The sequence below is a fragment of the Botrytis sinoallii genome (assembly GCF_014898435.1).
Source record: "Botrytis sinoallii strain Bc 23 chromosome Unknown BSIN_023, whole genome shotgun sequence".
NCBI classification, from domain to species: Eukaryota; Fungi; Ascomycota; class Leotiomycetes; order Helotiales; family Sclerotiniaceae; genus Botrytis; species Botrytis sinoallii.
In genome coordinates this window covers 614746-627087 of record NW_024066050.1, presented here as the reverse complement: position 1 = coordinate 627087, position 12342 = coordinate 614746, and the positions used below count along the sequence as shown (strand labels likewise).

Here is a 12342-nt window from a genome sequence, read left to right as displayed (position 1 = left end):
GCTTTGTCATTATCGTTATATGGTGCGTCACTTTGTAACCAATCTACCCCAGGGCTCACGATACAGCTTCGTATTCGATAACAAAAATCGGTGATAATGATAAAGAGTAAAGACATCTCTAATAAGAATTCTCATTTCAACACTATCTCCGAACTCTAGAATACTTTCAGGTTGTCTCTATCCCGAAAATCCCTATCCCGAAAATCCCTATCACCCCACACTCGAAACGGTTACACGTTGACGATACCCCGCTTGCCCCGCACACTATTCCGCCCTCATTCCGCACATATTTACTGTAAAAAACACATGTACAGCACATACCTAGGTATTTATAAACCAGTTCAATTGTTATCCCAATATTATTGACAGAATTACATACTCTCCCCTATTCCTCTAATCTCAACCACATCTCAAGCCCCTACATTATCCGAATCTCATTTATAACGTCCCAGAAGCTATCCTTGACAAGATGGAAGGTAAATGTCTCTGCGGCGCCATCACCGTAACAATCAATGACTCGGAACTCTTCTCACGTCCAAGAGGCCATTTATGTCATTGTCTGAATTGTAGAAAGACAGCCTCATCGGGTATGTGGAACTATCTCAACTAATGAGAAAGCGATTAACAATGAGACTAGCATTTGGGAGTAACCTGGCAATCGAGAGTGAAAAAGTGACGATTAAAGGGGCGGAAAATATGAATGTATATGAAGACTATGATACCTCGAGCGGAAAATGTGTTAGGAGGCACTTTTGTAAAACATGTGGAAAGTAGGTTTACCATATCATTTTCCAATTCACGTCTCCTGATATTTATTCCTTGAAGTTGCGTGAAATCGTTAACAAGATCCACAGTCCAATTCAATCAATCGCCGAAGCATATCCTGGTAAGACCATTTTGAAGATGGGAATCTTCGAGAAAGTCATGACGCCAGAATGGGAAAGTTTCGTGAAGGATAGACATCCATGGGTACCAGCATTGGAAGGAGCGGTGCAATTTAAGTCGGAAAGTGGTGGAGAGAAAATGTAGTGATGTATGGTTGTATGACAATTTGAGTTTAAGATACACCGTATATGGCTATGGTTAAAATGAAAATAGTTGGAAACGGTTCATTTGCATGAAATGTCGGCAATTTTATGTTAATTTGAATGGCCATTTATTTTTTGTTTAAAATTTGGTAGATGTCTCAATGATTGACCTCAGCAGACATACCAACCAGACCCAAAGTTTTGCTACGAGCTCCAGTGGATTTCCGCCATTTCGTCTCTTGGGCAACTTACTGAGTTCCTTTCAGACGTGCGTTCAGACTCTGCTTTGGTCGGAGCTCTACCCATCCTAGATCAGGATGCAGTGGAATGATTCAGCTCTATACCAACCTTGCCTTGTGAACATAGGATCTGGGACGAGTGCTGCGACACACAATCGAGTATACTACGAGTGGTAAGTACGATAGTTCAATATGGTCCTTATCCAACCTCATTTTCATCTTCAAGCTCATTCTCCTTCAAGTGAAGCTGGGGAAGGCGCATTCTCAGGCCCAAAACGATCTTTGAACGGTTTCCTAAGTAGTAAATCTTGCTGTAGTTAAGATATTCAAGAATCACTCACATTACATAGATGATTAATATATTCAGCAATGTTAAAGATCGAGGTATGACTTACTGTCCCAAGGGTTAAGGCATTATCGTCGTCGGCGGTTCTTCGAATGAAGCTAAGGTACTGCTTTCCCCAAACAATTTTTTGGAAAGTTAAGATGTGACCAATCCGGCCGACCTTACTGGTAATACCTAGAAGACATAAAGGTTTAATTCGCATTCAGATTCCAACCACTAGATGGAAACCTCTTATTTTTCATCGTATGATCAATCGCATGACTTTTAGTACTTAGATCGAGGTGCTATTTGGAAGGATCGCAGAATACGACTTCTTCATTTGGCGAAACCTGCGATATCACCATCTTTCAGGGTCAGAGCCTTCGACTAGCTTAGGACTAGGAATTCTTAAGTAGAGCACTTCTCCTTCATTTCTTTCATTTCCTTTTTCTTCTTCTCCATGCTGCCCATCCAACAAATTTCTTTGATAGATTTCTCCTTTTTAAGTCCTCATCTTCGACACTAGATGTGTCTTAAATAAACTTGCTGCCAATACAAATCTAAGTTCGGCTTTCCATAAACACTCTTGCAGACGTCATAATGAATGAAGACCAAGAGGAGACTTGCAAACCAAGGGGTATTTCATCAAGCACTTGTTTCTCCTACAGATAATGTGCAGTAAATATATCAATCGTCTTTCAGAGCTCAAACACGACATCATAAAATGTCCCCTGGAGGTATCAAGATTATTTCATTATATCACTGCATTTCCATCTAAGCTAGTAAAACCCCATAAGTCTTCATATTGTACAATCAATAGATAAACCCTGTCCCTAGCCCCAAGTTCCACCTCCACCGCTCCTACCCTGCCTCTTTTGCGCACTCAATCTCCAATCATCTTCTGCCGCAAATTTATTATGAAGAGGTTGAATCCTCTCTGCCTTCTTTCTCTTTGACAATTTCCCTGCATCCGCCACTTTGAAGAAACTTGGTGCCGCACTCACCAACCACTTAGGATCAATAGTTGTTGTGCAATGCATGTATTCTTTCGTCGTCATTACAAGGGTATGATAAATGACCCATTCGGCTTGTTTACCGAAAAGAGCTGACGAAGGATGTAAGTATACAGGCGTGCTTTCGATTAATGTTTTGTATCCTTCCTGAGGATCCTTTCGAGCAGAATTTCGGAAGAATCCAGAGCACAGTGCTTGTCGAACTTTATCTGTGTTACGACCACAAGATACAATAGGATGCTTGTATCGTTCCATAATTTTCAGTAATTGATCGCGAACATCTTTTGCGCGCTTCATACTTCGTGCTTGAATGAAGTTTTCAAAACACCACGGACTTGCAAATTTATTCTGCTTCCAACTGTTGTAAACATTCAAAAGGGTGAGATGATCACCATGAGGATCGTGAAATTTGGCCTTCTTCTGATCGGCCTGTGCTTGTTTTTCCTTGGGTCGATAAAAGATGGTCGGAATAGAAATCATAGCAACAATACTGAGCAATTCATCAGAGCAACCGAGGTCAACAGCTGCAATAAGAACTTTTGAAAGAGATGGTTCCATGGGGAAATCTGCCATCTTACGACCCAAACGAGTAAGAAGTCCTTCGTCGTCCAATGCCGAAAGGGCATATAATTCTTCCAGAGCTGTCAACATAGTATTTGTTGGAGGTGGATCCATAAAGTCGAAATGAAGCAAATCATTGATGCCCATAGCCTTCAACATCAAAATAGTCGTGGATAAGTTTTGTCTCTGAATTTCCGGTATACTAGTAGGTAACATCTCGGATTGGAAAGCTGCTTCTGTGTAAAGACGGAAACATTTTCCTGGGCCTGTTCTTCCAGCACGTCCTGCACGCTGTTTGGCCTGTGCTTGGGAAATTGGGGTAACTATCAACGAGTCCATACCGAGTTTTGGATCGTACGCATTCTGCTTGACAAATCCAGGATCGATAACGTAATAAATATGATCGATTGTAATAGAAGTTTCGGCGATGTTGGTGGCAATAACCACTTTTCGAGCTCCAGGGGGTGCGGGGTCAAAGATCTTACTCTGCAACTCTGTGGGAAGCGAGGCATAGACAGGAAGGATAATCAATTCCGGAACACTAGGTCCAAGTGCTTTCATACGCTCGTAAAGAATTTCACAAGACGTGTCAATTTCCTCACTACCAGTCAAGAAGAGTAAAATATCTCCAGGAGGTTCTGTCAAATGAATTTGCATAACCGTGACCAGAGCAGCATCAAGATAATCAGATTCGGGCTCCCTTGAGTACATGACCTCTACAGGGAAAGTTCGACCAGGAATAGAGAAAATGGGACACTCATTAAAGTATGACGAAAATTTGTCAGCATCAAGAGTCGCAGATGTGATGATGATTTTCAGATCTGGTCGACGTTTGATAGTTTTCTTCAGTAATGCAAAGAGAACATCTGTAGAGATGGTACGTTCGTGAGCTTCGTCCAGCATAATAACCGAATATCGCTTTAAATCAGGATCCATCAATACTTCTCTCTGTAACATTCCGTCTGTCATGTACTTGATCTTCGTGGCTGGGCTAGTACAATCTTCAAATCGAATGGTGTATCCAACCTCTTGACCAAGCTCACAGCCAACTTCTTCCGAGACACGCTTTGCAACAGACATAGCAGCAACACGACGAGGTTGGGTGCAACCAATTATGCCATTATTAGCAAAGCCAGCCTCCGCTAAATATTGGGTTAATTGTGTCGTCTTTCCTGAACCAGTATCACCAACCACGATCAAAAGTTGATTCTCATGAACAGCCTTGATTAACTCGGAGCGGAACCTGAATACTGGAAGCGACTCTCTTTGATCTTTGATGGACATATCCGTGCGGCGACCTAGAGGTTCATTCTTATTTTGAGTAGCCTTCTTCCAAGCAGGTACGACTTCACTATTGGGTGCTTGTTGTTTTGCAGTTCTAAGATCACTAGCAAACTGCCTCTGGTCTGGATTCGCCATCGGATCATTCCATTGTGCAGAAAGATCAACCTTTGTTCCATCTTCCGTAGCTTTGTCTTGAGCTTCCTGTTGTTTCAATTCCCTACGGTCTTTAGCTAGAGTCGTGCCTGCCATAGCAGCGCGATTAAGTGAGCCATCAGGAGCCTTTACGACTCTGATTGGAGACAACTCCAAAGACTGCTTCGTTTGCCCAGTCAAGAAAGGAGGCTCTTCTTCCCGAATCTCAATATCAACATCTTCTTCGAGCTCCATTTCCCCTTCACCGTTCAGTGTCGCATTATAGTCTTCGTCTAGATCTGGGTAATCCGATGCTTTTACCACGCCGGATGCGATCAGTTGACGAATCTCCCATCTTTCAGGAGATGTCATTCTCTTCTTGTTCTTCCTCGAATTTCGCGACATTTGCCCTTCGAATACCGGCACAGGCTCGTCGATTAAACCATATTCATTCTTGCTACCAAGAGGAGCACTATTAGCCCCAGAATGAAACTTCTCTTGGGGAGCTAAATCCATCCCAGTTTCTTGGTCAACCTCCTTCATTGAAAGTCCGATTCTGTTACCCTCCACTTTAATGACTTTGACCTTGACGGGTTGATTTCGTGAGACTAGATCCGATGGGTGATTTACTCGTTGCCCTTCCACTAATGCCGAAACATGCACAAGTCCATCAACCTTTCCCTTCACACTGTGTATATTAACGAAAGCACCGAAATCCTTAACACTAGTGACATGACCGTCATAAATCTTCTGTAAAACAACTTCATCGTCAATTTCAGGGGTACGTGGTCGTTTGTAATCATCATCTTCTCTTTTCCTCCGGCTACTTTTGTGACTCTTTCGCGTCCTCCCAAATTCGTCTTCTTCGTATTCGTGCTTTCGACGCCTCCTTGATTCATCTCCGGACCGTGATCTAGATCTACGCCTATCCCTGCGACTTCGTCCTCTATCGTAATCTTGATCTGGACTCCTGCTTCGTTTTCTATTTTCTCTCTCAAGTTTCACCGGTTGCGATTTGGGTGCCAATCCTTCTAATAATGCCAGGGTATCATCGACAGGTTGCGCCTTGGGTGCCAGACCTTCTAATAATGCAAGGGTATCGTCGATCGCATCAGTTCCATTCATCGCGTGACCGTTTGAGGATTCGTCTTCGTCTTGCCATGCCGGTTTCTTGTCAGGTAATGCCAGACCTTTAAAGACCTTCGTTTTCTCTTCGACTTTGAAATTCCCATTTTCAGCCGATGCGCCATTTCTACCTTTGCCACCTTTGAACTTTGGATGCATCGTCAAAACCAGGCGATCTACACTCTCGACTAAACTTTGAGGGAAATCTCCGCCAATTGCCTCGAGCTTCTTCTGGAATTCTTCGAGAGAACTGCATTCTGTACGTTGCGCAATAACGAATTCGGCGAGGGTTTTATCACTTATTCCAAGATGATTATGCAATTCAGAGGCCACTCTCTGGACCAAAGAAAGGATTTCGAGAGATTCGAGGTCGTCCATTTCGAAGATGGCAAGGTAGGTATTGCTGCTTGTCGATAAACTTTCGAGATTCAGTAATCAATAAGACGCCGAGGGCGCGCTTAAACTTATCTCGCTAGTGAAACAAGCGCCAATCTCAGAGAGCCTCAAACTCCACTTCCTTCCACTGTCAATTACTATGTATTATGTAACAAATCTAGTGAATTCACATGAGTATACCTTGATGGTCTTCTTTTTGAATACTCACGGGTATAGAAAGTATGAATTAATTGTATTACAGGAAAGTTCCTAAGTCATCCAGGAGCCGTAGGTAACACAAGATGGGACGTCTAAAAATAATTACTTTCTGCAAGGTCAAATCTTCATCTCGCTACTTGGAAGTTTCAGGAAACAGAATTGAGTTGGAAGCATAGTGTAGTACCGATCTAGTGAAAGCGGTATCTCAAACGATTAGGTAGTGCCTATTCAATGACACTAAAAACTGAAGGGAGAAGTTCAGGAACGTCTACATTTGCATGAAAAAATTCCAAGCACGTCCGAAATCCACGTTCATCGTACGAATTTCGAAAGGAATGATGTTACACCACAGCTAGCATACTCCCAAGTCTTGCTTGTTCCGCAAGCAGGAAATAAATTCGATCCTTCACGTCAACATGAATGGATGCGAAGTCTTGTTTGAAGACTTTTATGTCAGTGGCTTGAGTTGACGCTTGATCGCATCGAAAATAAGGAGGATGCAACGCTGATCTCCTCGTCTCATTCCAAGTTTGGTACCAAATGTAATCTTACATTCCACCACAGAGTCACTGCGCACAAAATTGTTATAAGTTTTGAAGGCTACAATTTCAGGGATGGCTATGGGAAATGGATGGACAATCTTCGAAATCCGGTACAACACATACCAATTCCTACTAGCATTGATGAGATTTCGCCAAAAACTTAATATCAGTTCGTGCACCATGTTCACTAAATAACTGTGCCGTCTGTCCATTCCACTCACGACATATTTGCAACGACCTTCGATGAATTCGAGCATTTTCTTACATCCAAGCCCGGAACTTGTATGTGAATCAGAATTACTATTGTACACGAATGTTTCTGTCCCAAATATGCTTTTAGACCAACACCAATTCGCAAGAATGACACATGATCTTTGCTGCCTTCACTGGTTGCTTATTGATTTGCCACAGAGCTGTTAATACCACTAGTTCTCTTTTCCTTCTTCTCGCCAATGTATAAAAATTTGACGATGAATTGAGGCCACACTTCTACAGCCAGCTTACAAAATATCTCACTGCCCAAGACTCCCTTCTAGCATGGACTTCAATAGTGGTTAATTTGAGTTTGAACAGCTGCACCTTTTTGGAAACCGGGTTAAACAATGAAAACATCCAATGGTCAAGGTGGGACGTATATCCCGGATATTGACGCGGTGGAAGAAATTAGGATTTGTGAGCGGGGGATCGAATGCGGGGCTGTCGAAAATGTCATCTTTCAACAACACCCTCTCCGTGAACGATACTATTTACAATTTTTGAGAATTAGAAAGATCTTTCCATGTCAGTATTTTCTGCTGATGCAAGAATTAACTTCAATATTGACTGTACAAGTCGTGAAGATATCATAGACTAAATGACAAAACATGAAACTAGTTACTTTGACAAAGATGGCTCATGTTAAAAGAGGCAAAAAATCGAATGTTCGAATCCTAAAAATTTAGACTACTTTTTGATTGCATCAAGATTTCTGGCGTTATTAATATGTCAATTTTGAATAGCAGGTGGCAATCGAGTTGTTTTGGACGATCCGGTACAGTTGGGAGATTATCATAGATGCTTGATGCTGTATCTCACTGCACAGTATAATATTCAAAACTTGGAAGGTGCGACAAATGCGGCTAATGTTTAGATGATTTACCTACCTCATTCAAGACACTATAGAGACGACGGCCATACCTTCCTCAAGTTACATCATAGCGACAATAATCATCCAGACACACCACGTTGACAACCCCGAACGCATAAATATCAGATATGTTTGCACAATCTACCCAGTCAACGTTCACCCTTTTCGAATCACTGGGACCCATTCTCATGCATCAGGCCTGCAATTTCATTTCTTCTGCTCGATCTTCACGTTCGAGGACAAAAGATCCTATCATAAATTCATTACTCATTGTTATATTCTCAAAACTTGACTGAACCATGATACTGTTTCTAAGAGAGTACAGCATATTCAGCATTGACTTGAACCGTGGGAATATGAAATGCACTACCGAGAACGATATTTATGAAAATTTGCGATATGCAACAAACTAATTTCTGATATCACTAGCGCTCATTAAGGTTCTTCACTTTTTGGCTTCATTTGATGACCCGAAATTTCTATCATTTGTCTTCAAGGACGACTATCTACTTTCTTGCTCATCTGTTCGTGATGATTTTTAGATTAGAATCCTAATTTTGCTTATGGTTAATCAACCTATAGGATTTTGGGATTGTCAGATTGCCTTGGAGTGATGATATATGAATCTGAAAAAGCAGTCACTTTACAAGGTGCGACGTGCAACAAAACTATTCCAATGTAGCTGGCGTTCTTTTAACCTTTTCAATGAAAACTTTATTTCACATCTGCCCAAACCGCAATGTTTCACTTTGAACATAAATTGTGAAGACCATACTCAATATGACGGTTTGATTGATATAGAATGGTGTAATTTTGCTTTTGCCCATACCATATATGTAATTGTTAAGAGGACTGAACGTCAGTAGAATTTTCTATATGGATTCGAAAATCGGGTCTCATTTCAAAGTGCGATATGCAACAAGACAGACGTTGTCCTCGCTTGAGAAAACTCTGTTTCCATATTGAAGAAGGATCAATCATCTATTCTGTGTTTGAAATCTATTACACATGAACCGGGTGTTACATACTTGTAGGTTTTATATTATAAATTTGTTTTACGTTTTCCATTGACGAGTATATCGTTTGGAGCTTTGCAGATAATTTTGCGAGTCTGAACTTGGTGTTAAAGGGGGCCTAGCTTGGGAAATGCGATATGCAACAAAACTTATTCCCATGAAGTAATAGAACTCTCTTTACCCCTCTTCTAGTCTGGCTTTGGTAACGAAAAATGGGTATCTTCTAGGGAGTGCGAACTAAGAAGAACCATGTTGATCAGGTGAAAAGGGCTTCTTGATTCACTTCATTCTTGATAATTTCTAGTAGTGGAGAGGAAGAATTTATGTACGAGTATAGAAGAAGTCCTGAAAGAATGCAATGTATTGAGAAATGATGTCTGTGGTAAAGAACTGCGGGATAACGCGCGACATCAAGGACATCAAGCTCCAGAAACAGTAGGACTAAACAAAAGACCTGGCTGGCAACTTTACACCACTCATTTATTTGCATCAAAGTATGCGCTGTAGCCAGTCTATGTTCCTCGTAGTCGCTATTTCGACAGAGTGAGGAGAATCCCAATGCTTCTCACCACTTTTCGCTGAATGAATAAGAATTCAATCATAAATGCATCTTCAATTCAAGCAGCTAAACATGTCTGCCTCGCTCATCCAGATATGTACAGTCTCCTTCCCTCCAGGCCCAAATTTTCTCGTTTAATCTCGCCTTGCATCCTCTACTTTGTCCTGATATGCTTCAACTTCTTATCACTCCATAAGAAGTTGTTTGCATATGCCTTTGGCGCAACCTTCCTAACATTTGGCTCTTGAACGAAATACTCATAACCCTGCTTCTCTGCAAACCTAATCGCATCCTCTTTGGTTTTGAAGTTTACATGTGTGCCTTGCATGAAATCGGCCGATGATTGCCAACCCATAAGAGGATTTTCCCAACGGTGGCCCTTGGACAAAATATCCCAGTCCATACGCCAGTGGTGACCATGCCAATCACCGGATTGTGTGGCGGTTTTAGCAGGTCGATAGATGCTAGATAAGTTTGTATTAGTTATTTACTCGGGGGTTTAGACATTGGTATGATCGTTATGTTATGTAAGGCTTGATGTTGATGGCGAACATACCGAACTGTTCGAGCTTGCAACTCGATAGGGGCACCAGATAAGACTGCAGCTGGCAAAACATCACCCTCTTCGCTACCATTCATAACACGCTTTGGGATTGGTGTGAATAATCTGCCAGTTTCCCATCAGTAACTGTCCTTCCTTCCAAAACACAATTTCCTGTTCCTTCCCCATGGAAAAACTCACGAAGCAGCTTGGTCAACCTCCACTCCATAATCTGGTTGGTTATGCTTAACCAGTGTATCCTTTGATTGTGGGTGGTTGATCATCGATGATTCTCCTTCTTTACGTTTAGGGTTTGGCATGTTCGTAGGTGTGAGCGGGACACCAGATTCGCATCTCACTCCATTTGGTATGGAGCGCAGCCCAGTAGGACCTGCAGCGCGCAGTAATCGCCCTGCGATTGAAGGACGAAGGAGTGACATATTGTGTATAGTAAGTCGCAATTGAGGGGAAGATTATTGGATGTTTGATTTCGAGGTTCCTTGAGGCTCCGGGATGTGCTTACATAAGCGCACTAGTGGAGGCTTTCGGAACGAGATTTGAGGGAAGGTTGAAGACAACATCAATTCACCGTTCCCAGATTTCATCACGACGTCAGAAAAGGTATGTGTTATTGCAGAGCATATAATTAATGACATTGCTTATTGCGCAAAGATCAATTGGGCTGATTTTTTGTGGTAGTCTCCAAGATGAGTTTCGTTTACACGCAGAGCTCTTTCCACCCTCATCCCCCCCAAGGTATGTCCTCTATACCCCTCCACACTTCTCACTTATAAACCAAACTAACTCGAGACTAGGTTGGCCTCTCCATCTGTAAGTCATATCTATCCGCCAACGTCTTTGTTTCCCTGTCTCTGGGGCTCTCCATCGTCCACCACAACCCCCGAAATACTAGCCGCACAAATATCATGTCTAACGACGGGCTAGGGACTCGGAGCTGCCAAAGATGCTGCCCGTATGCAACGTGTAGTTAGCTTCTACGAGAAACTTCCCCGCGGACCAGCACCAGAGGTTAAGGCCAAGGGATTGTTGGGTAGATACCAAGCCAAGTACTTCGGAAAGAACCCTTCTGCCACACCTATTATTCACGCCTTGATCTTCTTGGTTGGTATTGGTTATGCTCAAAACTACTACTTCCACTTGCGTAAGCCTTTACATCTTTGAATTTTATGGATTGCCAGACAACTAATAATACGGCGCAGGTCACCACAAGAACAATGCTCACTAGATGGATGATTAAGGAGAGAAGAAGGTTGATGGAGAACATACGCGGGCATTGTGTTACTTGGGTGTAAATAAGGAAAGGAATAGATGAATACCAGACAAGCCGTTAGTTGAATCTCATGCGTTGTGGTCATTATATAGGGTGTGACGCAATTTGTGCCCTTAAGCAACCCTACCAATGACTATTCTGTGTGGTGGAAGAACCCATTTCAACTCGGCAAGCCTACACTTACATAGCACAATCATAATAGGCAAGGCGATGGCTACCACACATACCCAATTCGAAACCTCTTGAGATTCATTACATGTTTGCATTCCCTCCATCGAAGTTTTACGGGGTTTAACAAGCAATGATCCCTCTAGAAGTATGCAGACTGCACTCTTCATTTCATATCATTGCCTTTACTATCACAGCCATACCTTATGAACAGTCTTTGACGTACTGAAAATTGAAGGAACTGTGCCGTGGGAGGAAATGAGTTCAGAAATCATTTAAAAATCTCATTACTACATCACGAAAATTGACTGGCTCATCGCTTTTCGCAATGTAACAGTCGCATGTGTCACCCCGAGTTTGTCCTACCTTTATGTTTTGGGTTATTTCATGGATAGAACAGCCGATGTAGCTGTGACTCCAAGACCGTAAGATAGCCCCATTGGAGTTGTGAACACAGAGAGCCTTACCACCTGACTTTCGTTCGATATCAAAACGATGAGGTGAGTATATTTCATTTGGAAGTATCTATGTGTGTTATTGTATATTCTGTACTGTATTGATCCAAATCTGAAATTTATAAAAATTTATCATATCAACAAAGATAAAGAAGTGATATATGACTGATTCACAACATGTCATTACCAAGGGTGCACACACACACTGACCTTTTTTTTGTTCATGTTAAAATTCACTTCAGCCTCGAGGAGATTCAAACGCTAACGCTTAACATTATCACGCTACTACTAAAATAGGTTAGAGTCACATTTTGAATGGTTCCGTACCTTAAACTTCGACATG

The 12342-nt window shown here is 42.0% G+C and overlaps 5 protein-coding genes across 5 annotated transcripts; 2 read left to right on the top strand and 3 right to left on the bottom strand.

Annotated features, from left to right (window-relative positions):
• Nucleotides 1-469: 469 nt before the first annotated feature.
• Nucleotides 470-1029, top strand: EAF02_010055 (uncharacterized protein; the record flags this gene model as incomplete). The annotated part of the gene is made up of 3 exons (XM_038906103.1): nucleotides 470-587; nucleotides 638-770; nucleotides 855-1029. The coding sequence occupies 3 exons, from the start codon at nucleotides 470-472 to the stop codon at nucleotides 1027-1029; spliced, it is 426 nt and encodes a 141-aa protein (XP_038754215.1).
• A 465-nt stretch (nucleotides 1030-1494) lies between these two features.
• On the bottom strand, nucleotides 1495-1798 carry EAF02_010054 (uncharacterized protein; the record flags this gene model as incomplete). Its single annotated transcript, XM_038906102.1, is given in 3 exon segments — nucleotides 1495-1578; nucleotides 1663-1777; nucleotides 1788-1798. The coding sequence occupies 3 exon segments, from the start codon at nucleotides 1796-1798 to the stop codon at nucleotides 1495-1497; spliced, it is 210 nt and encodes a 69-aa protein (XP_038754214.1).
• A 627-nt stretch (nucleotides 1799-2425) lies between these two features.
• EAF02_010053 (uncharacterized protein) lies at nucleotides 2426-6085 on the bottom strand (the record flags this gene model as incomplete). The annotated part of the gene is made up of 1 exon (XM_038906101.1): nucleotides 2426-6085. One exon carries the CDS (start codon nucleotides 6083-6085, stop codon nucleotides 2426-2428), a length of 3660 nt encoding a protein of 1219 aa, XP_038754213.1.
• Nucleotides 6086-9698: 3613 nt separating this feature from the next.
• On the bottom strand, nucleotides 9699-10525 carry EAF02_010052 (uncharacterized protein; the record flags this gene model as incomplete). The annotated part of the gene is made up of 3 exons (XM_038906100.1): nucleotides 9699-10008; nucleotides 10101-10211; nucleotides 10287-10525. 3 exons carry the CDS (start codon nucleotides 10523-10525, stop codon nucleotides 9699-9701), a joined length of 660 nt encoding a protein of 219 aa, XP_038754212.1.
• A 209-nt stretch (nucleotides 10526-10734) lies between these two features.
• EAF02_010051 (uncharacterized protein) lies at nucleotides 10735-11331 on the top strand (the record flags this gene model as incomplete). The annotated part of the gene is made up of 4 exons (XM_038906099.1): nucleotides 10735-10841; nucleotides 10901-10916; nucleotides 11031-11247; nucleotides 11306-11331. The coding sequence occupies 4 exons, from the start codon at nucleotides 10735-10737 to the stop codon at nucleotides 11329-11331; spliced, it is 366 nt and encodes a 121-aa protein (XP_038754211.1).
• Nucleotides 11332-12342: the final 1011 nt, after the last annotated feature.